We start from the raw sequence: 23,843 nt of genomic DNA, 5'->3' as shown, positions 1-23,843 counted from the left end.
ACATACTGTACTGTAAAGAAGTGGCCAATAACACAAATAAACTGTAGGAATTATCTGAAGAAGTAGTTAAAAGGCAGTAGTGTTTTTTTTTTTTTTTGAAAGATAAAAGTGTTTGGTACATGCTTTGTAACAGTTTTATTACCGTATCTATTTATTTATTTTTTTTAAATAGTGCAAATAAGCATTTCAGGCAGGGAATCTGTACATTTGTTTCCTCTAGATGAATCTCCGCTCCGTCTTCACACTCGAGCAGCAGCGGATTCTGCAGCGTTACTACAACAATGGAATGACCAATCAGAGTAAGAGCTGCTTCCAGCTCATCCTGCAATGTGCTCAGGAGGCCAAACTGGACTTCAGCGTGGTGCGGGTAAGGGAACCAGGACTGGCTTCAGACCATCTTGGGTACCACAGGAAATTAATGATCCTCTTAAACACAGCGGTGGCTTGACGCTCTCTGGATCAGTTTCCTATAAGTCATGTGATTACACCATTTTATCTGTCATTAACATCTGTTTGCTTTCTTCTGCAGACGTGGGTCGGCAACAAAAGACGGAAACTGACCGCCAAGAGTGACCAGAATGGATCTCCACACAGCTCGTCCAATCACACTGTTGGTGGCGGCAGTGGCGGTGTGGGAGGAGGGGGTGGGAGTGTGGTCCTGCCAACAGAGCTTCCGGTGCGTAGTGTGGCGAACAGCTTTCGTGGTGCATCACAGACCCAGCTCCTGCCAGCAGCCTCTTCCTCCTCCAGTAGCATCAATAACATCAGCAACACCACAAACAACAACGGCAGCACCAGTTGCAATGATGTCATAGTCACTGGCGTCTACACCCTGGCGAAATCCTCCAGCCGGGCCGAAACAGCCTCCCAAACCAACAGCATTATACACAAGACTGTCTCTAAGTGCCGCAGCGAGACTGAACTTCAGCCGCCACGTGATCTCCAGCTGAAGACCACCAGCCCGGTGAATTCCTTCAGCAGCAAGGCGGTCTCACTTCCAAGGAAGCCGGTACAGCTCAGCCCCACAAATGCAGTCTACTGCCACATCAAGAAAAGCTTCCCTGCTGCGGGCACCCAGCCGGTCGAGCCGCTGTGCCTCCCTAGGACGGCTGCTTGGGATAGACAGTACACGCAACAGCAGTGGTCTTTTCCCTCTGATCAGCAGCCCTCCAACTCAATGTCCAGGGTGCGGGACTCTTGTCCAGCCGGGAATGTCAAAATCAAGCAGGTGTTTACCCTGGCCCCTGGGGGGAGCGAGCAGCAGCAGCAGCAGCAGTCGAGGGTTTTCGGACAGTCGCTGCCCCCTCAGCAGCAGCACAGCAGGCCCCGGCCGGTGGAGAGCTCTGGCTGCTTCTCTATTGCCATGGAAACTGGTGATGTTGATGATGAGTATGCCAGGGAGGAGGAGTTGGCCAACATGGGCGCCCAGATGCAGATCTGCCCCAGCGGTGTCTTGGAACCTAGTGCTCTGCGGTTGAAGGACAGCCCTGGGGCAATGTCGGCGGGGCGGGGTGGGGCTGGAGGGACGCTAGGATCGCAGCCAGGCAGCTCAGACTTGTCCCCCACCTCTCTCTACCCTGGCAGCAGGGACTACCAAACGCCGTCAACCTCTTCCCACTACCTGTCTGGCTCGGCTGCAGTCTTCAACAGCGGCAGTGTTGTCAAAGCACGCAGTAACTACCCAGCCAAGTTTCACTCCGCACCTAGCAGCCGCAGCTCACCCCAGAGAATGGGCACCTACCAGGTTCGTCTGTCTGATTCTCTAGTTGCTACATTCATATAATGTGACACATGAACCATCCTCCCAATTACTGTGTCTCCTATATTTTGAATCTATCATAATTTCAGCATCAAAAAGGTAAAAAAAAAAATAGTACACTCTACATGATGTGCCTTTAAACTGGAGTGTTTGTAGAATGTATTTTAAAAAGAATGATATAGAATGAAAACCAGCTTTTGCCTTCAGCCCCTCTTTCCTGGCATCACTGCCTCTTTTTAGTGTAGAATATTGGCAGATAAGTGCATTATTTTGTAATAACATGTTTTATTGGTGAGTGGAGAAAGAACAGAAAACTAAAACTTTGGGCTTGGTGTGTTGATGTGCAGATAAAAATGCAGAAAAGTAAAGATCCTGGTCAGTGAGTAATCACTCTCCCAGGCTAAGCGCTCCATGTCTTGTGTTCCTTGGCATTTCGGTTGCTGGTTTTCTAGGGTGCCTCTGTGTGAAGCTGGGGTGGCTCTTTCAGGGTTTCCTAAAGTGTATTTTTCCATGTTGCTTTCCAGTTCACTGCTCAGCTGTAAAAGTCATTGCCTCTTTAGGAAGCAATGCAAAGCCCTGGAGCCTTAACTGCATTCACTTGCTAAGCCTAAAAGTGTCAGGAAACAGCTAATTGGATGTTGGGTGGTTGAGGAGGAATGGAGTTTTTCCATGTAGCAGATATGTGACTGTTGTGCATGTTTTACATGTTCTGCAACAGTGATTCTGTTGTGCATTTTTTACATGGGCTTAACAGTGATTTTGGAGTCCCAGCATCACCCCCCTCCATCCCCCACTCAGCTCAGCCCAGCTTACTTACCTGTACATCAGCATTGCTTTCTTTCTATTGTGCTTGAGATCCCCATCCAGAATCTTTCTGTCTCAACCACAGCCAGTTGCTGCTCCTTTCTGCTACTTCAGATAAGTTCTTCACTGTGTGATGCAACTCTTGGCCACTGAACCCAACATCTCTGAGAAACTGGGTTGTAGTGTGTGCCACAAATCCTCGACAACCCACCTCCACTGGGTAATCTTGGAATCTCCATCCTCGCCGTTCTGCTTCAGCAACTAGTTGATCATACTGAAGTTTCTTCCTCTCATACGCCTCATCCACTGCATCTTCCCATTGCACTGTTAACTCTACCAGATGAACAAGGCCTGCTGATCCAGACCACAAGACAATGTCTGGTCGAAGGTTAGTGGTGGCAATCTCAGGTGGAAAAATAAGCCGTTGACCAACATCTGCCAGCATCTTCCAGTCTCTAGCAGCTTCCAGTTGTCCTGTGCGAGGCTTGGTTTTAACACCTTTTCTTGGTGGTTGCTCTCCTGGACGGAGGAATATTGTCTTTTGTGTGTAATGCATTGATGGAACTGGTGGCAACTTATTGGTCAGGTTAGGCTTGTTTTCCAATGCTAAGGCCAAACATCACAGCACCTGGTCATGGCGCCAAGTAAACCGTCCTTAGCTAAGACCTACCTTACATCCTGTTAAAATGTGCCTTAATGTTGTAGGTGATGAACACAAAGGACGTGAGGGATCCTCACCAACCCAGAGGTTTAGGTACTGTGGTGATGTGAGAACATCATATGCTGATCTGATGAGGAAAATGATCCTGCTCTGTTCCATTGTCCATAGGTCTTTCCAGCCGATCTTACGTTGTTCCACACTCTCCCATCTCATCCATTCTCCCTGCTTGGCCTGGAAACGGCCTTTACACACCTGATCCTCTCCTCCTGCTTTTGCACCTCATTGACTACCAGCTTCCTCCGTTGAGCTGGGGTTGCCTTGTGCCATGTAGGAGGAGCTGAACTGAGACCAAGACCTGCTTTTCCATGCTGAACTTGCTCCATAATTTCTCCGATTCGAAGGGCAGCCTTAGCATCTTCCACAGCTTTCTTTGCCTTCCAGTTTCTTCCAGTTTTCAACACAGATGCTGCCTCCCTTACGCATTTGTCACGTGAATCTACTAATGTCATTTCCAGTCGGACTTTGGCGCACTTAAACTCCTCGGTTAGAGCAAAGATTGGTAGCTGCAGTATTCCTTTACGACAAAGTCCCACTCTGCTGAGGCAGCGTAGAACTTCCAACCATTTCCTGACGTATGAACTGATTAAAGCTTCCAGCTTCTCAACAAGGTGTGCTTTTTCATCTAGACCACACAACCAAAAACTGTGGAAGTACTAAACGGACGTCAAGCAGGCATTCTGTCAAGGGGTTTCATAAGTGCGGGGCACTGCAGTTTTAAAAAGCCTTGCTGCTGTTTGCTTTACAGATGATCCTAATAGTACTTGCTGGTTAAGAGCAGTGCATGGTAAAGACCGGGGGTGCTGATTTAAACTTACAAACCGGAGCAAGTTTGAAATAGTTTCTATTGCCCCCACCAACCCCTATTTGAGACATCATACATGGTATTAATTTTGAAACGAGTCTCAAACGGTGCATGGGTTGGTTGTTTGTTTTCCCCTGGAGAAACTCTTTTACTCTGCCCTCCACCCCGATTTCACCAGGGCTATAATACTGAAGAAATAAATAAAGAAATGACATGACAGGTTTATGGCCTATTTATAGCTGTGCAAATAACTATAGTTATTAGTTCTATAGTTATTAGTTCTTCACAGGCCATCCGCATAGAACAGGGAATTGATTTGGGTCAGCAAGTGCTGAAATGTATTTATTTATTTATTTTAAAACACTTTTTGAATTCACCCATTTATTTCTTTTTATTTAAAATAAATGTAATACATTACATGACAAATGTTTTGACTACAGGTCTTTTTTTCTGTGTTATTTGAAGACATTGAAAAAGACTTCTAGTTGTAACATCTGTCATTAGATTTATTATGTTTTTTAGTTTTTTTAGTATTTCTAAATGTAACACACTTGAGTGTTTCATTGTTATGGGTGATATATCTAGGAAATTTTGGCTAAACCATTATTTTTCCTTTTTGAGTTGCAGGCGTCAGGAAACCTACCGATCCCCTGGATTACAAGTAACTCCAGAAAAAGAACAGTAAGTGTTTGCTTGTGTATCATTCGTGTTCGATAGCTGCCTGGCAATGGCATGCTGGCGTGATCTGAGAGCAGACAGCGCTGGTATAGCGGCTTGCATTGCAATTGTGTTTGTTAAACGTCGGTGTGAAGCTTTCTGTCAGCCCCCGGGTGTCTGGGAGTGATGAGTGAGCTCTGTTACACCATACCACAGCGTTCAGACTGCAGTTCTTATCAGAATTAAAACCCTACAAATATGGAAGAGAGGACTTTTCAGTTTGAATCTTAGAAAACAAAGATTGAAATTTGCTTCCAAAAAAGGGAAAAAAAGGCCTTTTGATTTACTTTCTTAATTATAAAATTGTCCAGTTTTACTGCCCGTTGTACTGGCATATGCAACGCCTGTATTCTTCTTATGTACAGTATGTAGTCTAACAGTACAGCTGGCACACCACCGGATTATATTGGCAAGAAATACATCATGGAGCAAATGTGGAATTTCTTTCATCCGCTCAGTGTTGCAGGGAAGTTGGTTAATGGTTACACTTTGGTGTTAACTAAGGTGCATTTACTTTAACAGGGGTCATGCATTGAATACAGTACCTACCGGTGGCCAAATGATGTAATTGCGTTTTTTTATTGAGAGTTTAGCACCAATATTAGAAACTTAGTTTCACCTTTTAAAAAATAATTGTAGTATTACCCAGTTAAAATGAAACTGATCACTCTATTCTCCAAATCTCTTCAGGGATAAAAATAAGACCCTCAATGCATAGCAGTTTGATCCATTCCTGGATTTACTTCTGTATGGGTTTTTAATAAGACACACTTCACCTTGTTACCAATATACTGTGACTAATCCAGCTTGTATTAAAACTTGGAATGGGTGAAACTGCTACGCAATAGGAGTCTTGTTTCCACCCCTGAAAAAAAATCAGATTTTGCTGGGGAAATGTAGTGGTTCATACCACTGCACTCTTCATTTTGCTGTAGTCGGGAGCCATACAGCATCCGAAAGCACTATATGCGTCTTGCCTTAGAATGATAAAGCAAATGGCATTATGGGAGATCTGGAGCCACAACCACACTGTATCACATGATAGACAATAATGAAGCAGCAGTTAAAGTTTTCAGTTTGATTTGTGGTCACACATTGTTTAGCCTTCCCAGAGCCACAGTAGAGTACATCTGTTCCATAACCCTGTAAATGGGGACAAGGTGAAACTGTGGATCTGTCTACTAACAATACGAATGATTATTACAATTACTCAAGCTTGCTTCTGGAAATAAGACTCAAGGCAGCTAGCCCATATTGCTGCATCTTATTCAGACAAGCCAGGGTTACATTCAGGGGGAAAAGGCTGTGCTATCTCGGCATGATCAGACGCTGTGCTTCCCAAAATAGCTCTCTCTTTTTTCTATGTGCCCCAGATGAAAGGCAGGGGAGCTGTGCAATCACTCCTCAGTAGCTCTCATTAGTGCGTCCAAGGGCTGCCACTATCAATACATTAATACCAGGCAGCAGCAGCAGTATGCAGCCAGGGCTGGGGTGCAGGCCTGGAATAATCTTGCTGTGAATCAATCTTTTACTTTCATTCTTGGTATGGTCAGATCCTTTTTTTTTTTTTTTTTTTTTTTTTCCTAAGCAGATACAAAGGCATGAGAAATCGACTGATGTAAGAAATAACTTGGAGTGTTATCTCTACATCAGGTGATTGAAAAGATACTTGACAAGATTGTGAATATGTGGCAGGCTATGTGCAATAAATCTTCAAACTACAGTTAATAGTAGTGATGACAGTGTTGAGTCATGGGTGCATTTACATTTCATGTTAAAAGATAACAAATCATTCAACGTGATCTTCTGATGCTGTTAAGTGCTTGCAGGTCTTGTGGATTTGGTGCTTTCCTTTGTGGATAATTTTAGCCCAAGAATTCATTGCAGGAAAAAATGGGGTGAAGAATATTTAATAAACAGGTTAAACAATACTCCCGTCTCCCGCAGATTTGCAAATTTATTGCCTTAAGCTTTAAAAATCAAAAGGAAGGATCACGTTAGAATGTAGTAAATATTTCCGTACAAGGCCTTTTTTATTTGGAGCTGGTTGGACCAATGGGAGAATGAAACTATCAAAGCAGACCAGTTATGATAAATGAGTTGCTATCTACGGAGGCTGTAGCAGAGATGCTCTGATATCGATCGCAGCTTGTTTCTCTACAAAAAGGTACACAAGAACGCATGCCTGTGAGCGCCGCTGCTCTGACAGGATGAATAAGAAGAAGCTTTCTTTCATGTTTGCAGTGAGTTAGAGAGAGGGAGGCTGTCTGGTTTGATGATCAGGGCCATGAAGTCGCTTGATCTCTGCTCACAGGGGTGACACCATGTGAGTTTAAGGTCAGGCTTGCTCATGTCCGATAAAGCACAACTGAGCTCAATAAGTGTTTGCTTGACATTGCAGTACCAGCAGATCCCCCCGTTGAGACCGAACAGCTTACAAACCGGGGGGGTGGGGGTGCTGGTGGCTAACATGCCCTGTAAGTGTGGATTAGGCATTCAGACAGTGTCTTTCAGCATGCATGCTTCTTGTCAGAGAGGCCCTGGCCCCATGCTGTATTGGGACGTGAGGGTATTCAGACATTCTCATCAGCAAGCTTGCCTAGTCCAAAGAGAACCCGTGGCAGTGGCAAGACATTTGCAGTTATTAACCCTATGAAAGTGCACGATTATTGGTCTGTCCACATTGCTTCTTTAAAAAAAAAAAAAAAAAAAAATTAGCAAAAATATGTTCTTCGTGATTGACTTAACACACTCTTCTTTCCCCAAAAAAGAGTTTCCATTGCAACTTAGAGGTCACAAACAGCTTTGAATACATGTTGTTGTTTTTCTTCCTTCTGTTTAAATCATGAATTTTCCTAAAACTCTTTTGCATAGCTAAAAGTCAATTGAATTCAGCCTTCGCTATGTTTTTATGCATAGTGTATAAATGCTATTTAATGTAATTTAATGTATTTTATATTGAGTATTTAGAATAAACATGCTTCTTCATTCAATTTGAATCATTTGAAAATGTGACCTCAGCTCTGCCAGCTCTACCTACTCTACATACTGTATATGTAGGCATGTAGACAAAGAGAGTTGAAAGTCCAGCATTTAGGATTCTCCAGATAAGGTCAAAGACAGATAAAGGGCAGATAAAAAAATAAAAATAAAAAAAACACCTGCTTACTCTATAACAAACCAAGTACAAATGAAGTCTTATCCAGGACATGATACCCACTGAAACCACTGGAGGCGCCAGGATGGAAAGGGTTGAAGTTGTGATTACAGCACCTTTAATTTCTTTAGGATCTTCTTTCTCTGTTATATGGGTCTAACTCTGAAAAGCTCACGCCAAAGCATTTGAAAGCTAGAAAACGGATCAGTGAATTCTTGTGCGGCAGAGTATCCCGCCCCTTAATGTTTATAAGTGTTTTCTGTTGTATGTAGTGTGTTTAGTGTTGGTGTTTATGTATAAAATACACAGGATATAAATATGGGTTACAAGCACAAGTGTTTAAAAGGTATATTTGTATTTGGGCACGAGGATTTCACAGCACTTCACGTGCAAGTAAAATAATATGTGAGCACGGGGAATTGCACTTTTATTAATTCACGTGCAGTTGTGCTGAGACTGCAATTGAATGATTGATTAGCAATCAAGTCTCGGTACAGCTGCATAAAAGCTGCATGTTTTCACTCACTCAGGGTTGTGTGTTCGTGAGTGGAGAACGGGAGAGAGAAGGAGTTTTGGGGTTTTGAGATAACAATTGCTACAGTTCGTCCACTGTCTTGTTTAGTTGTGTCCGTTTTGTTTACCTTTTTATTTTGGCCTCAAGTGCCGTGTCCTGTTTTGTGTGCTTTGTTTAAATCTTTTGTTTCTTTATTATTTGCAATAAAACTCACCGCCATTCATCAGTATTTGGAGTCTATTTCTGGTCTGATGTCACCCCTGCAGAGCCATCCTGGTCACAGCCTGGGATCTCAGATCACAGTTTTTTAATTGCTCACTGAGTACTTTTTTCTTCCAGTTACAGGATCGGACACAGTTCAGTGACCGAGACTTGGCTACGCTGAAGAAATTCTGGGATAACGGAATGACCAGCTTGGGGTCAGTCTGCAGGGAGAAAATCACAGCTGTGTCGACCGAGCTGAACGTGGACTGTGAGATCATCAAGGTATGGGGAGAGGAGGGGAGTGGAGGGGGGCTTTTAGATTGAGCTGCCTGCTTTGATGAAAATTGAGAGAGACAGACAGCCCAGCCTACACCGGAGGTGGAATCCATAAATAGATTTGATGTTTCTTTATAATGGGGCGCCATGTCAGCAGTTGCTTTATATATAACGTGAGGGTCAGGGCTCAAGTCATCTGCACTGCTACAAAAAGAAAATGGAATCTCGGAGGGGAGGGGGGGGAGGGGTGGTGTCTTGCTAGCACGCTTCGGAAGGAATGGGCAAATTACTAAGCTGGCCTCACTGACAGAAACAAAAGAGAAAAGCAGAGATGCCTCACAGGTTGGGATATGGAGCGCCTGTTAATGAAACCTTACAATTGATCAGGTTCATGTCACCAAACCCATTTCCAACAGTGCACTGTTGAGGGGAATTACCTCCACTTCCCACACAAAATGCATTTTTCCTTTTGATTCCTGTTTTTTTTATTTACACATATTGCCAGAGACAAAACTGCACTACTGTATACAGCAAAGAGGAGCAGCTTGTCTGCAACCACCATGGATTTGGCTCTCAATTTCAGAAGCTAAGCAAGGTCAGGCCTGGTCAGTAATTGGGTAGGTGACCTCCAATGAAAACAATAGGGCTAACCCCCCACCCCACATATTTGTGAACAGAATATTCCATTTCTGATCTCCAAAAATACCATGTTGCACCACTGACAAAAGCCTAAGCACAACAGTGGCTTCTAGTTTTGTCTTCTAACATTTCACATTTGTAATCCAAATGTATTGACATTCATGTGACAATATTAATAGTAGAAAGAATAGTGACCCTTGATTGCACCACCCTCTGCAACAGCCATGTTCAGACTTGGGTTAACTTTATCTAATACTATTTTTAATATTTTTATAAACTACAGTGAAATAGAAGCTTCTTCAATACACCAGCTTTCAAAAGTGTGCAGTGACATACATAGTTGTAACATTCCCCAGTACCAGTGTAACAGTTTAAGAGCCCTGGGACTTTGCATTCCAGTAGGAATGTAAGCTGGCTGAAACTCTGTTAACAATACGAGGTGAGTTGTTGGCAGAATTCCCAGGTATAGAGCTGAAGGACTATTTTCACTGTGAGGTTTACTGTATACTGCTGGCGAGGCCCTGCACCTCTCCAGTGCCAGTAATGGGACCAGGAGGGTAACTATACCTTAAATAATCTATAGATCCACAAAGAGACCCAGAGGATATGAAGTGAAAATGATAAGAGGGACCTGGAAAGATCTGTTTATATTAATGATTAGCACACAGCTCTCGAATGTGCTGCAAGAGGAGAGATGTGCAACTAATAAATCCTTTCTAAAGTCCACTGTTTCCTGGGATAGAAATAGCGGGTTCATCCATTCCAGTAGTTGATTACACAATTGAGATGTTGTCTGAAATTGATTGTCATTCAGTACACAGGACTGAAGGTCAAGGAAAACTAGGGTTCTGGTTTTCTGATTGTTCTGTGCATTGTACTGGTATTCTTTCAGATCAGTGCACTCTTAATACCTCTGTTGATAAAGATATTTCACAAGTACAAAATCAGTCAAGTGTGTGATGTACAGGTAGTGGACAAAAAAAATGGAAACACCAATGTAAATTCACTTAATAGGGCGTTGGGCCACCATGTGCAGCCAGTACGGCCTGTATGCACCGTGGCATAGAGTCTACCAGCCTCTGGAATTCTGCAGGAGGGATGCGGCACCATTCTTCCACAAGAAAGTCAATCTAGTTGATGGAGGTGGAAAACGCTGTCTCAGGCGTCGTTCCAGAATATCCCATAAATGCTCGATTGGGTTCATATCTGGTGACTGAGAAGGCCATGACATATGGATAACATCATGCTCATCAAACCATTGGGCAACCACACATGCCCTGTGGATGGGGGCATTGTCATCCTGGAAGACACCTCCCCTCAGCAGGAAAGAAATGCTGCAACGTGTGGTGAAGATGATCACTCCGTACCATTAAGTAGCGATTAGCATTTATCTTGCCTTCTAAGGGAATGAGTGCACCCAAACCATGCCAGGAAAATGCGCCCCACAACATTACGGAACCACCAGAACCCTTCAGTGTTGGAACCAAGCACTCAGGCCTGTAAAGTTCTTCATGTTGGCGCCACACGTGCACTTGTCCATTTGTTGAGAAGATGGTGAAGGATGATTCATCTGACCATATCACATTTCTCCACTGCTCGGTAGTCCATTGCCTGTGCTCTTTGCACCACTGGACTTGCAAACGTGCATTGCCAGGTGTGATGAGCGGTTTGTGCACTGCAACCCGACTATGGTTTCCCACTCTGTGGAGTTCTCGGCGGACCGTTTTTGATGAAACTGGCTGCTCGCGCCCCAGGTTGAAATTTGCAGTCAATTGATTTGCTTTGCACAAATTAATGCATGGATATCATGATCCTGGAGTATGCACTTCCGCCCACTGTTGCCCTTTGCTGATGATATCTTTCCCTCGGAGTTCCATGCCGACATCACCTTAGACACCTTAGTTGCTCGTGAAACATCAGCAAGTTGAGCTGTCTTGGTCGCTGAAGCTCCTGCCAAGCGAGCCTCAACAATCACCCCTCTTTCAAAGTCACTGAGGTCTCCTCTTGCAGCCATACTAGCCATAATTATAGGCAACCAGGCCTGTCCAGCATTTTTACACATGACCCTAAGCATGCTGGGTTATTATTTGCTTAATTAACGCATGAGCCACACCTGTGTGGAAGCCCTTGCTTTCAATATACTTGGTGTCCCTCATTTACCCAGGTGTTTCCATTTTTTTTGTCCACTACCTGTATCTGTAACGCTACAAAAAATTAAGTTAACCTGACCCCCTTTTTTATTCATGTTGCTTTCTTGTACTTGTATTGTTAAAATAATGTTATAACTTTTTGTAGATACCACATCTCTATATTGCTGATCCATGTATTAACTTTTGTACAAGTTAAATGTTTTTGGTCAGATTACCTCTACATTGTGGCTAATTAAGCTCTTAGCAAAACCTGGTATTGATTAATTTCAGTGTCTTGATCTATCCCTGGTTGCAAGTGCCGTTTGGGTTCCAGAACTGTACAGAAAGTGAACACTGGAATTCATAGACGAACCTGATGTAGTACAGTACTTACTGTACAGTGAAACCAGCTCCCCCTGGTGGGCACGGTGTTTGTTTTCTGAAATGATATACAGTATTTTTCCTGGTCTTAAAAACATGCATCCCCATTTGACTAATGTTATGTCTCTACTGGCTTTTGAAGAGACCAAATGGGTGGGTAGTACTTGTAGTGCGATAGATTAATACAATAACAATGCATGGAGCTTGTAAAAAAGCTTTTACAAACAAGTACATTTATATTTTAAAGTAGACCACGATTCGCTTCCCTGGTGGCCAAGGGCAATGGAACTAGGGGTGCTGGGGGTGCAGCAACACCCACTTGGCTTTGCATGGCTTCCATCTTATAAAGGGGTTACAGTTTTGTTCAATGGCTTTTAGCACCCCATTTTAAAAATTGTTCCAGTGCCACTGCTGGTGGCTGTACAGCAGCAGTTCCACAGAGATTCTCGTTATGATAGAACGATTCTGATTTTTGGTCCATTTGGACCACCAAGGTCTGGATTGGATAGAAATTAGCTGTGAAAAATTGGAAATTATGTGCTGTATAAGTCACCCCTCCCCCAGTAATCTTTTATCCATTACATCTTCTCTTTCTGCACAACACTGTTCAGTATCTACACATCAGGAGTTTTCATAAAACAGTAGCAGGCAGTCTGTCGCCTTCCCTTTGCACCTTTCCATGATGATTTAATTTGCACTTGAGAAGAGACTTGTGTAGGACCACCATGTGATAGATAACATTTCTGAGCTGCAGAGAAGACAGTCGTACAATTCATTTATATACCTGCGTCATGTCTTGTTTTTTTTTTTTTTTTTGTATTGCAAGACAGAATAACAATAAGACAATTTTAAATAAAGACGTCTCCTGACAGCAGTTTAAAATAATCAAATTTGGGTGTCTCGTCATAGCATCTCATACATTTTAATAATGTTCTCTGAACATGATGAAAAACATTTAATTTGTCAATATACTGGCTGTCTTGACTGCAGTTTGATTAGCAAATACAGCTCTTCTTCCTCTATGCAGGGACCTTTAGGATAGAAAAAAAAAACAGTGAAACCTGCTAGCTGCAGCAATAAGAGGGCCTTATCAGTTCATTGTTGTTCTAAGATACACACATGCAAGTCATCGTTGGTGTGCAATTTAAACATAGACTGTAAAAATAGAAATAACGTATGTAATATTGACGGGTATCCCTGTCCCCTGTCAACACAGACCTGGATTGGGAACCGCCGCAGGAAGTACCGCCTCATGGGAATTGAGATCCCGCCCCCAAAAGGAGGACCAGCTGACTTCACTGACCAAACAGATCCGGGGTCACCGGGGACGCTGACCCCAGGGGAGCACACGCCCAAGACGTCAGACCAGGCAGAGGACAGCGACCACAATGACGAGGTGTCCATCTGTCTGTCTGAAGGTCAGTGTTATTTCCCACCCTTGCTCTTGCTTAGTGACTGATGAGGGTATTTGTCCATCATGTCCAACCAGTCTTTCCCCACTCCTGCCCGAGTCATGTATCTCAAGTTGTTTCCCTGACCTCTGCTGCACCAGGTATGTTATAATCACATTGAGAACTATGGACTAGATGGATTGTGCATTTGCTTCAGTTCAAATCTTCTTGTAGTTTCGCCATTAAGAAAAAATATATGATCCTACACAGGCCTTAGTTGTTTCTTGCTGAGTCTAACATTAGTCTTTTACAAAACAAATAGTGCAAGCTTTGCCCTGCAGTAAATGTGTGTGTTAAATCTGATCCATAGTGTTTATGCTTTTGGATGTACAGACGTTTCGGGTGCTTGTTTGCCTGTGGATTTCTTCACGCTTCAGTTGACAAACTCTCCATGCTCTGTAATCTTGTCATTCATAAAAATAGGCCTTCAAAAATGAAAATAAATAAAAAGAGACTGTTTAAATTGCACTGCAACCAAACTGCCTTAAAGAACTCTGCAGGAGTTCCTGGGATTGTGTAGAAGAGAGACTGTTCATGTCACAGCTGTGCTGTAATCCCTTCCCTCTGTGGGCCATGGAAAGAAGGACGGCCCCCTCTGGCACGACGGCTTCAAGGGCATTGGCTGCCTCAGCTCTCCTGCTTTGCTCCAGTGTGTCCCTATGCTGAGAATAACCAGAAACATCCCCTTTCACTCCCCACCTCTGTGTGTTTTCTTCTCTCTGTGGAGCCCAGAGAGAACCCAGTTACTGCTGTCCACTTTCTTAACACCTGGCTACATATGATATATTGTTTTACTCTTGTTAATTCAGGCATTCTATTAAAACACAAATTGACATTAGGGCTTATTTATTTTTTAATAGCTGTTAGGCTACTGAGTTTCTGTCGATTTTGTGCTGCAGGAAGCATGTCGCTGCGCTGCAGTATAAAATCAATCCAACAATTTGTTTGCATAGAAACATCCACACATCTATACTAGACAATGCATGTATAAGAAAACAATTCAACATAAATATTGACCATGTTATATTTTTCACAATCTGGGTTAACTTCCTCCCAGTAAGTCAGAGTTGGGTTAGAAGGTTTCTCTTCTGCCCCTGATGTATTCGGCTGTCTGCTCCCGGAGCGTTTCTTTTTAGATTGAAGTCTGAGTCATCTTCACCCCCCACCACAACTGAAACTTCACAGTTCGAAAGCTCTTGTGTTAACCCCTGTGCACTTTGTATGACTCAAATCTAACAGGGTGACGGGAATGTGCATGTCAGCCTCATCTAACAAAGGTCACTCTAAGCCCTGCCTAAGTCGACCAAAAGCAAATTAGTAATTCAAAACAGGATCAGTTTATCAAAGTCTGCTTGTGTTAACCATGCAAGCTTCCTGCTGTGCTGGTGACTGGTGAAAATCCAGACACATGCCTGAGGCAATTCTGTTTCTATGTTCTTTGGGCAACTTTTATGTGCATGTTATATTTACACATAAGTGTATGCTACAGGTGGCAAGCTGCATATTTGTGTGCTACAATTCTAGCAGTCAAACAGAGCAGTAATATTGATATAAACAAACTTCAGGGACCATTTTAAGGAATGTTTTGCTAGCCCATTTTCAAATTTTCTTTAAAACATTCCTTTATTTTCTGTGAATTGTACCTTTAAATGGCTGTCAGTGCCACAGCAGTACTGAATGCATCTGTAAGTGAATGCAGTGTTTTCCCACAGACGGGGCGAGTGATGCGTATCAAAGAGAGAGCGGGGAAGACGGTGATGGAGAAACGAATAACGCCACCTCAGCCGACAACGTGGTACGGGGTATTTCTTTTCTTTGAGACGGTCTGTCTGTGTGTGCCTCTTCCAGACTCACGTGTAGGTACATGCAGTCTACCTGACATTCGCTTTCATCTGCCCCTCTGCCACCTTTCTTTGAGTCTTGCAAGTCTTCCTGTGTATGTGAGTGTGTGAAAGGTTGCTTTTATCTGTGTGAGTATGGATTTAGTTTTAGTTGTGTGTGTTTGTTTACTGTAGAAGTGAGGACATGCACGTGGATAAACAAGTCTAATTTAAACAAGGAAACCAAACAAATGTGTTTATCCACGCTCTCACTTTTTACAAACTTTTATTTGTCAAGTTAGAACATTTATGGAGATAGCATTGAATTATTATTGTAGAATTGAGTTTTGTTGGAAAAGAATAGATTATTGCCTGGCCATAAATAAAATGTGTAAAATTGTACAGGGACTTCCCACGTCACATAAAAAGAAATAGATGTATATAAAATATTTTTTGTATGAGTATTTGTTTGTAATTATTTTTTTTGCAGAAAATAGAAATAATTGATGACAATGAAGAAGACGGCTGTACTTCTGATTTCGAGCAAATGCAAACGCTGCTTGAATACAAGGTAAAGTACCCTGGAAGAGGGGGCGATGGTAATGAACTGTGGGATTGAAGCCAGGCACTGAAGCACTTTGCTCAGAATTAAGCAGGCGTTGCAGACTGAAAGCAGCATTTCTTCTTAACACACTGGTCTGTGTAAATATTCACAGCACTGAACTGTTTGCACTGCGGCAGCACTGGCTGCAGATCTGAACTTTTAATGTGACGAGCTTGAAGACTTGGTGTGCTGACTTGGTGGTTGTGCGTCACCCATGGCAATTAGAGTGAGGGGGCTATTTTTAGAAATTATTTTCTTAGCTATTTAGTACAACGGGTCATAAGATCATATTAGGATGTACGTGGCTGAGTTAAGTTTCAGATCTAGAATTCCTTGGTTCTCAGTCCTGTTTTGACAAGCGTTTTAACAGATTTTAACAGATAAACGTTAAAAAACAAAAGAAAGAAACAAAAAACAAACCAAAATATAGTAAGCAATGTTTATCCTCTAAATGCCAAAAGGACACCAGAATTAAGAATGTTTACTAGAAGGCTCATGGTACAGTTTACTGTATTTTGTTTGCAATACTGGTATAGATGTACTGCGATTCTCAGTTCTGCTGTTTTTTGATTTGAACAGTTTACAGGATGCCTTAACACATGCAAATTCCAGAACTGTACTTTTGGTATATAAAATATTTTTAAAAAACACCATATTTTGTCTGTCTCCATCTAAAAACTGACGAAGGCAGTAGCCTACCTATTGCCCATAAAAGTATAACAGAAAGTAAGTCAATGTAAGTGATCAATAGAAATGACCTGTGCCACCTATGGAACTTTAGTTTATTAAAAGTTAAAAGGTTAAATATATGTAGTTCAGCACGTTGCTGGCATAGGATCAGGAAGCCAGTGGCTGTGGGGGAGCCTGCAGTTCCATCGAGCTCCATTCCCGCTTAGCTGCTCTATGCAACAGCAGTTAAAAGTGGGCTGTAAATCTGTTTTAAAGAGGATTTCCTAGTTTTTAACAAGATCAAATGTGATCTGAAGAAAACTGTCTTTCCCAGCACAAAGCCCATTTAATGAACCTTATTTCATTAATCTCCAGCTTGTCTGAAATAGAAATCCATCTATCTCTGTCTTGAACTGATATATACAGAAATATATAGCTTGAGGGCACTAATCCCCAAGAGAAACCAGGGGGTATGGTTCCCAGGGTTCTTTGAGCTTTAGCTATGCCCGGTTGTGCACAGAACATCATTCTACATTCCTTCTATGGGCTTTTCTCCGGAAACAGGGAAATAGTCATCGAGTCATCTGTCCTTTTATATACATACTCACGTAAGTCACTCTCACATTTTTCCAAGTTGAGAACCGTTCATCCAATTGCAATGAAATGGGAAAAAAAAAAAAAAGTTTAATTACATCACTACAGATTTGTTTTAGCATGTTTAAACCCCTGCTTCCTGTGCTGTAAATCCTTGGTCAAATAAGAAATAAAGACAACTGCCCATGTAACCTGTGCTTTTTGTAAAAGCAAAATTGTACACCATGGTTGAAAGCATGAGAATAAATGCTAATTTTACTCTTGCATTTACTGGACTATATGGGCAGATAATCTGGCAACTCTGTACGTAACAGCTGTGCTCACTGTTGCTGCCCAAAGGCCACTGTGTGTAGGGTGGGGGATGACATTGTGGTCATGGGTTTCAGAAGTCTGTAGCTAGTGGCAGAATCGAATAGCTAGTTTATTGTATTCTGTACAGGCGCGGACTGACGTGACCTTTTGCTAAATGTCACATATCTTCGAGTTCTGCATCTCCTGGATTTGATGGCGTGTCACTGTATGCTCTTTTAATTTGATTGCAAACAGAATCTCTTTTTTTTTTCTCCAAAAAGCAGACTGAAAACGTGCCGTGAGATCTATAAAAACAGTTGTCCATGCCGTCAAACTACAGTATTATAAATAAGGCTCTTTATACAAATACACCGTACAAGGAACAGAGGAAAATAGAAATGCGGCATCAGGCAGTGGAATTATTTGGAAGACTGTGATGTGAAACCTGTAATCCTATCCTTTACAACCAGCCTGTGGTTTTAATGAGCATGCTACCCCAAAGAGATATCCATAATAATGATGAACAGCTGGAGTATCTGTGAAAGTAATCTCATCCTCCCTTAAAATAGGCAGAAGATGGAAATAAGCAAGATTCTGAAATGTTATCTGTGTTGGGTGGAATATTTTTAATTAAGTTGTATTTACTTATTTTCTTTTGTTCTTTTTGTTTTTTTAGAATGATGAAGTCCAATACCTTGAGCAAGAGCTAGAGAACCAAAAACAAAGATACTACGATCTCCAGACATTTACCAGAAACTTGGTAGCCGCTGTGAAGTCAAACGATACAGAACAGCAACAGGTGAGGCCCTGCGCAATGCGACACGAGAGCTTGGCTGATTCCTATTGACATGGAGAAGCACCACAGTTTTCTTATTTTTCTCCTGTTCTGATACTTGTGACGTGCGTTCACTTCTCATGGGATTGCTACACACTGCACAGTGTCCCTGGTGGCAGATGTTGTAACTGGAATTTCTTTGATACTAAAGTAGTGCCATTAGGTGGGGCAGATACTCCAATTTGCAGCCAATGTGTTGAAGACTCATTTTCAACACACAACGGAGACCTTCCCCGCAGTGTTTGTAATTGTGTCCCCTGTCTGTTTCCACAGGCGCTGCTGTTGAGTTTACCTCAAGAAGTAGAAGGAGAATGGGACTTCAGCCATGTATCTTCAGAGCAGAGTGATCCCATGGTAATGATCCAAACGTATTCCTCTGTATCAGAGGAGAAAGGTGCTGCAGACACGTGACGTTACCAACCAGACCCTTCTAGGCACTGCTGCCTTCTCAGTGTTGCAAGAGTAACTGTTTTATGGGAATGCCTTTTTTATTGCATATGACTGCCTTGTCCAAGGAAATGATAAATAAAAAATAGATACTTCACAGCAGCGGCTTTTGATTTGCTTTTTCTATTGCTTGTATGACCAATGTGACCTTAAAGATTAAATACAGGGTTATAGAGATACGTCCCCATGTGTTGCTACAACTGTTTAAATATGATGTCTATTACCATACTAGGTTAAAGAAAGCTGTTTGCATGCATTACTTTACTTGCATGCATTAGATCATTCCCCCCTGCGGAGTGAAATTCTGTCATTAACCAACCAGCTGTTTCCCCAAATAACAGCCTGTGACTTGCTGAAGACTGAGGTGAAATTAAGTATAGCTGACTACCTGAAAGGAAGGTGCTGCTTTACCCTGCTATGGAACCAGATACTATTTTTAATGAAAATGTTTACTGATAATGGACTGAGCCATTGCTGCAGATTTACATCACACGGTTTAAGATTATATTAAAATTCTCTGAGGACTGAAATGAAGAGAGTAAAAATCATTCCATGAGATCCCTGATAATTCAACAAATTCAATAACCCCCATTAATTCAGTGTTAACCTCACTGCAACTCTCTTTATTTCTGTGCTTATATACACACAGCACCTCGCCAAAAAACCCTTCTGTAACTGGTACACTACATCATGTTCAGAGCTTCTAGTACTTTTGCTGTGACCTTCTAATGAAAGCCCTTTTCTAGAGGCTATCTGCTACTCGTAATACAATTGACTTGGGTAAGGGAGAGCTACGTGACCCCGGACTGTGGAAAGAGAGAAAAAACAACAAAAGGTGAGTCACTATGAAAGGTACTGGTGTAAGCCTCTTAAAGTACATTGTTAAAGATGATTGCGTGGGAGAGCTAAGCTTCCTGCAGGACAAGTTTTTGCTTGCGTGTCTTCTGAAGGATAAAGTACAGTTGTCAACTGAATTGGCCAACCTGTGCCCATTACTGCACTCTCTCTGCTCTGTAATTTATTGAGCTACAGGAGCTCCACTGTACTGCATCCTAAATAATCCATCGGCTCATAATGCTAGCGAGACCTTCTTTGTACATTTATTTATGTGTACAAGCTGACAATTCTAAGTGCTAGACCACAGAGGAGGATGTTTCTAAATTAGAATGCACTACCATTCTTTGTACAATAGAGACAGGAGTCATTGAGTTTTGTTTTGTTTTTTTAGCTTACTGTGTTGATCCTCATTCACAGGACCACCTCACTTTTATGACAGTGTGTTTGGCTCAATGAGGGATACAAAAAACACCATCATATTGTCAATAAGGTACAGGGCCAAGATCGATAACCAAGACAGCACTGGTTTTTACTGGTCTGCAAAGGGTTTAAAATGCTCTTGATTGGTCCTCAGTTATTACCATCTCTAATTCATTCAGGGCAGTTAGGAAATTAAATCTGGAAGTCTGTTTTCTGCAATGGCCTACAGAGTCATTACTTAGGGAAACCCCAGTATTTTGCGCAGTCTTGGGCACCGGTATTATAATCTTTATGTCAGTCTGTCAGAGACTTAAAACAAATACATTTGTTTTATCTGGGGCAGCTAATTGATACAAATGTTTTCTATAGGTAGAAGGAGTAAGTATAGCAGTAAGGCAACCACTGTTAAATTAAGTGAATGAGCACAGCGCAGTTTGATAAAGTTTGTGGACGTTCTGAAGGCCAGTTCAGAGGGAAACTGCTTTGAAAGTGTTTTATTAAGTCTGTGAAATACCTTTATATGCACTGTTAAAGAACACACTGTAGTCGGGTTCACACAGTGAGCAGCCAGCAGATGCCAGCCTTGGGATCAGCTGTGGTTTCTGAACTTTCATGTAAGTGAACAGCCATTGCAGCTGCAGGGCCTTCACTGCTAAATGAATTCAGTAAGATGCAACATTGGTCTTCACTATGCTTTAGTACACTGCTGTGCTTTTACTATGGGACACTTTTATCAGGGTTTTCCTTTGGAGGTAATTAACATGTCAATATGAATTGGATGTGCATACAAGAGGGACCACATGTGATTATGCTGCCTCTGATCTCAGCTGAATATTTTCTGGCTTATTAATTTGAAATCCATATTTACACAGGTCTTTCTTTCCCCCGGCGACCCCGATGATAAGGCGTCCTGTTTAGAAGCAAGTGCAAAGACACATGTCTGTAAAACCAGCAAGAAACAGCTTAGCTGCATGAATAAACTGTTCAATTTCACTTTTACACCATTTCAATGCACACTAATAGACAGTCACATTCAAAACCTTTTTGGAAGGTGTATATTTATTGACAGATAGATGGTGAACAGGATAAGTGCTTTGGTGCAAAATATGAGCACCCTGACGTGCAAAATATTAGTTTGGTCCTTAGGACGTGTTTTAAAGCTCTGTGTGTATTATTGAATTACATGTTGGCAATAATTTAATTTTGGTTTTAATTGTAACCAAAAATAAAATATGATTTTAACCAAGAAATATAAGAATGTGATCTATTGTAAATGTTATTATTGGGTGGTAGCATATATTGAAATTTAAAGGGATTTGGGCAAGTGAGTTGGGGAAGCATTCTAGCATTGCTCAGGATTCCAGCGTACAATGGTTCTCCTATGGGCTTCAGTGAAACATTGCTGTAAATTAGCCCTAAAGGGTCTCCTCCAACGCAATTCTAGCTGGAATAGTTAGTAAGTATAGCAAGCAATGACTGAGGGAATGATACAGAACTGAAAGCCAGCTAGACGTAGTATTTTAACATGTTCTTCTGGATTGTGTTTGTTTTGTAATGTTTCTGGGCAGTCTGTGGGCTTCTGGTCAGCTGTCAATTAACAAATCCACCCACACCAAAGGGTGTCCATAGCAACACACAGGAACATGTCTCTGATGCATTACTAATACAAAAAAAGATTAAATAATGTTCTGACTCACAGCAGCAAATGTATGTTTTATTTCTGTGTGTTTGTGTTTTATTTGTTTCAAATAATCGAATATAATGCAGAATATTGAAACCGTAACATACTGATTTTTCTTTAGTTTTTAGTACGTCTGCAAAACAGTCCGTATAAAAATGTACTGTGAAAAAAAAACGGTTACACTGCAGCCCTTTACTCTCTGTAATTTTACAGCATTTTTTTTTAAAGTTACTATTATTTGTCCATATTCCCCTAATATTAACAGAAGAGAAACTGTACAAACGGGACTTTCTTTGTGTGATTGCTACCATTTTGAAATGAATAAATAATTTATACCACAGCAGTCAACTGATACTGGACTTCCCCTTTCCATTAGAAGGGTGGGTGGGGGGATTCTGTATGAAATTCACAGCTGCAGTTGGACAACAAAGACACATGTTGGTCAACTGCCTGGTCACTAATGGCTTGGATCGTAGCTTAATGGAGTAGTTTAACATGGTTTGCTCCAATTCCATTAAAATGTTTAATTTCCTTCTGTCATGGGGTTAGCAGTGTGGTCAATGTTTCTTTATTTTCTTTTTTAAACATATTGATTGCTTGATAGCAGAACTGAAATACTCTGCATAAGCCTTTGATCAGTTCCCCACTGGTCTTGTAAATTACAGGCAACAAGCAAGGGTTTATACTGGCATCATCTTTTTAAAAATAAAAGACCCTTACAGTTCAGGTTTGGAACACGGACCCACAAAATCCATCTGCACCATGAAACCAGTCTGTAAAACCCAATCTTATCTCGTTCCAATATCAAACTGGGGCTGCCATTGGTTCCATCTGCAGTCAGTGCCAGCCCCTAGTCCATACTGGTGTTTACAGAGTCCCAATTGAACTCAATTTGATCTTGATCTGTTGCTGATGGAAATGAACAAATCTGATTTAAATTGGTTTTGAAGTCAGTCCCAGTGGCAAATGGAAACATGGCATTTCGCTTTGGCCCAATCTCTGACCAAGCAAGTGACATAACCAGCATCCGCATGCAAAAGACGTAGTGACATACGACGAGACTCAGTTTCTGTATTTTGATTTTCAACCTAAACAGAACATATTATATTCATCTCATGTGTGTGATTTTTATTTCGAAAGGCAGGTTTTATGGTAGTCCAAATATTCCTTGTTTCCATATGGAAACCAAGCATTAAGGCCCACATCTTGTATCCTTCACAGATGCTTATAATATATGGTACATAGATCCATCCATGAGAGGGAATTTGAGGGTGTCTCCAATTCAACTGGGGCTGACTCGAAAAGATTTGATCTCGATGTGCTGCACTGCTGTATTTAAAAGGAACAACAGGTGTCTGATTAAATACTCATTTCAAATCAAGACAATGTAGTTTGCCTATCCTTTTGAACAATGACCCCTCAAATGTTTTTTTCTTCTCTCTCTGTCAAATATCCTTTGTAACATTAAATGTACAATACAAGTCCCTTGTTGTTTTATTCTGTGCATGCTTTTTGTTTTCCACAGTTTATTTTTCCTTAGCCGCCCCCTTAGCTATAATTTACGTGTACAATGGCAAACTCCTTCATTTACATTCATTATTTGCGCATTTTACTAGTACTGGGGGAACGGTTATTCGGATACATTTCCCACAGGTGTGGGTGGTAATTTACAAGCTGAGAAACAGTTGCTTGGATTTGTGTTATTGCTGCTTTACTTAGACTCTAGAGAGAACAGCAATCCACACAAATCAAAGGGGTCGTTACTTCCCTTGTTTCACTTGAATGGTAAATTAGCCCGATCAACACCGATGACCTTCTGGAGCACGTATCTAAATACCGAATAATCGTTTCGTGCAGCCTACGTATTACAACAATACAATGCAAATAACCGAACCGGATTGTCTGCGGAGGATGAATGTTGTTTTATGATTATTTCATTCTAAAGAGACTGTACTGTAAACCCAGCCCAGGTTGCTAATCCTATTTTTATACCAGCAGGCTGTCATATTGTCTCCTATATTGCCGTTTACTTGCTTGGGATGGGGAAATCCTCAGCCCAATGGCGTCAGACCGACGTCAGCTTTCGCTTGG

At 41.7% G+C, this 23,843-nt stretch overlaps 1 protein-coding gene across 2 annotated transcripts in view; it reads left to right on the top strand.

Annotated features, from left to right (window-relative positions):
* LOC121318777 (highly divergent homeobox-like) overlaps positions 1-18,913 on the top strand; it is a 20,148-nt gene extending 1,235 nt beyond the window's left edge. The window contains exons 2-10 of one of the 2 annotated variants that reach the window (XM_041255819.1): positions 221-367; positions 530-1,744; positions 4,714-4,767; positions 8,814-8,960; positions 13,320-13,521; positions 15,267-15,349; positions 15,865-15,945; positions 18,209-18,331; positions 18,641-18,913. In XM_041255819.1, the coding sequence (XP_041111753.1) occupies positions 221-367; positions 530-1,744; positions 4,714-4,767; positions 8,814-8,960; positions 13,320-13,521; positions 15,267-15,349; positions 15,865-15,945; positions 18,209-18,331; positions 18,641-18,778 (2,190 nt within the window). In that variant the 3' untranslated portion in view covers positions 18,779-18,913. The remainder of the gene's footprint in view (positions 1-220; positions 368-529; positions 1,745-4,713; positions 4,768-8,813; positions 8,961-13,319; positions 13,522-15,266; positions 15,350-15,864; positions 15,946-18,208; positions 18,332-18,640) is intronic. The other variant, XM_041255820.1, reaches the window with a different exon arrangement.
* The last annotated feature ends 4,930 nt before the right edge of the window (positions 18,914-23,843 follow it).

The sequence above is a fragment of the Polyodon spathula genome, chromosome 7 (genome assembly GCF_017654505.1).
Source record: "Polyodon spathula isolate WHYD16114869_AA chromosome 7, ASM1765450v1, whole genome shotgun sequence".
In the NCBI taxonomy this organism is placed as follows: domain Eukaryota; kingdom Metazoa; phylum Chordata; class Actinopteri; order Acipenseriformes; family Polyodontidae; genus Polyodon; species Polyodon spathula.
This window is presented reverse-complemented; position numbering and strand designations above follow the sequence as displayed.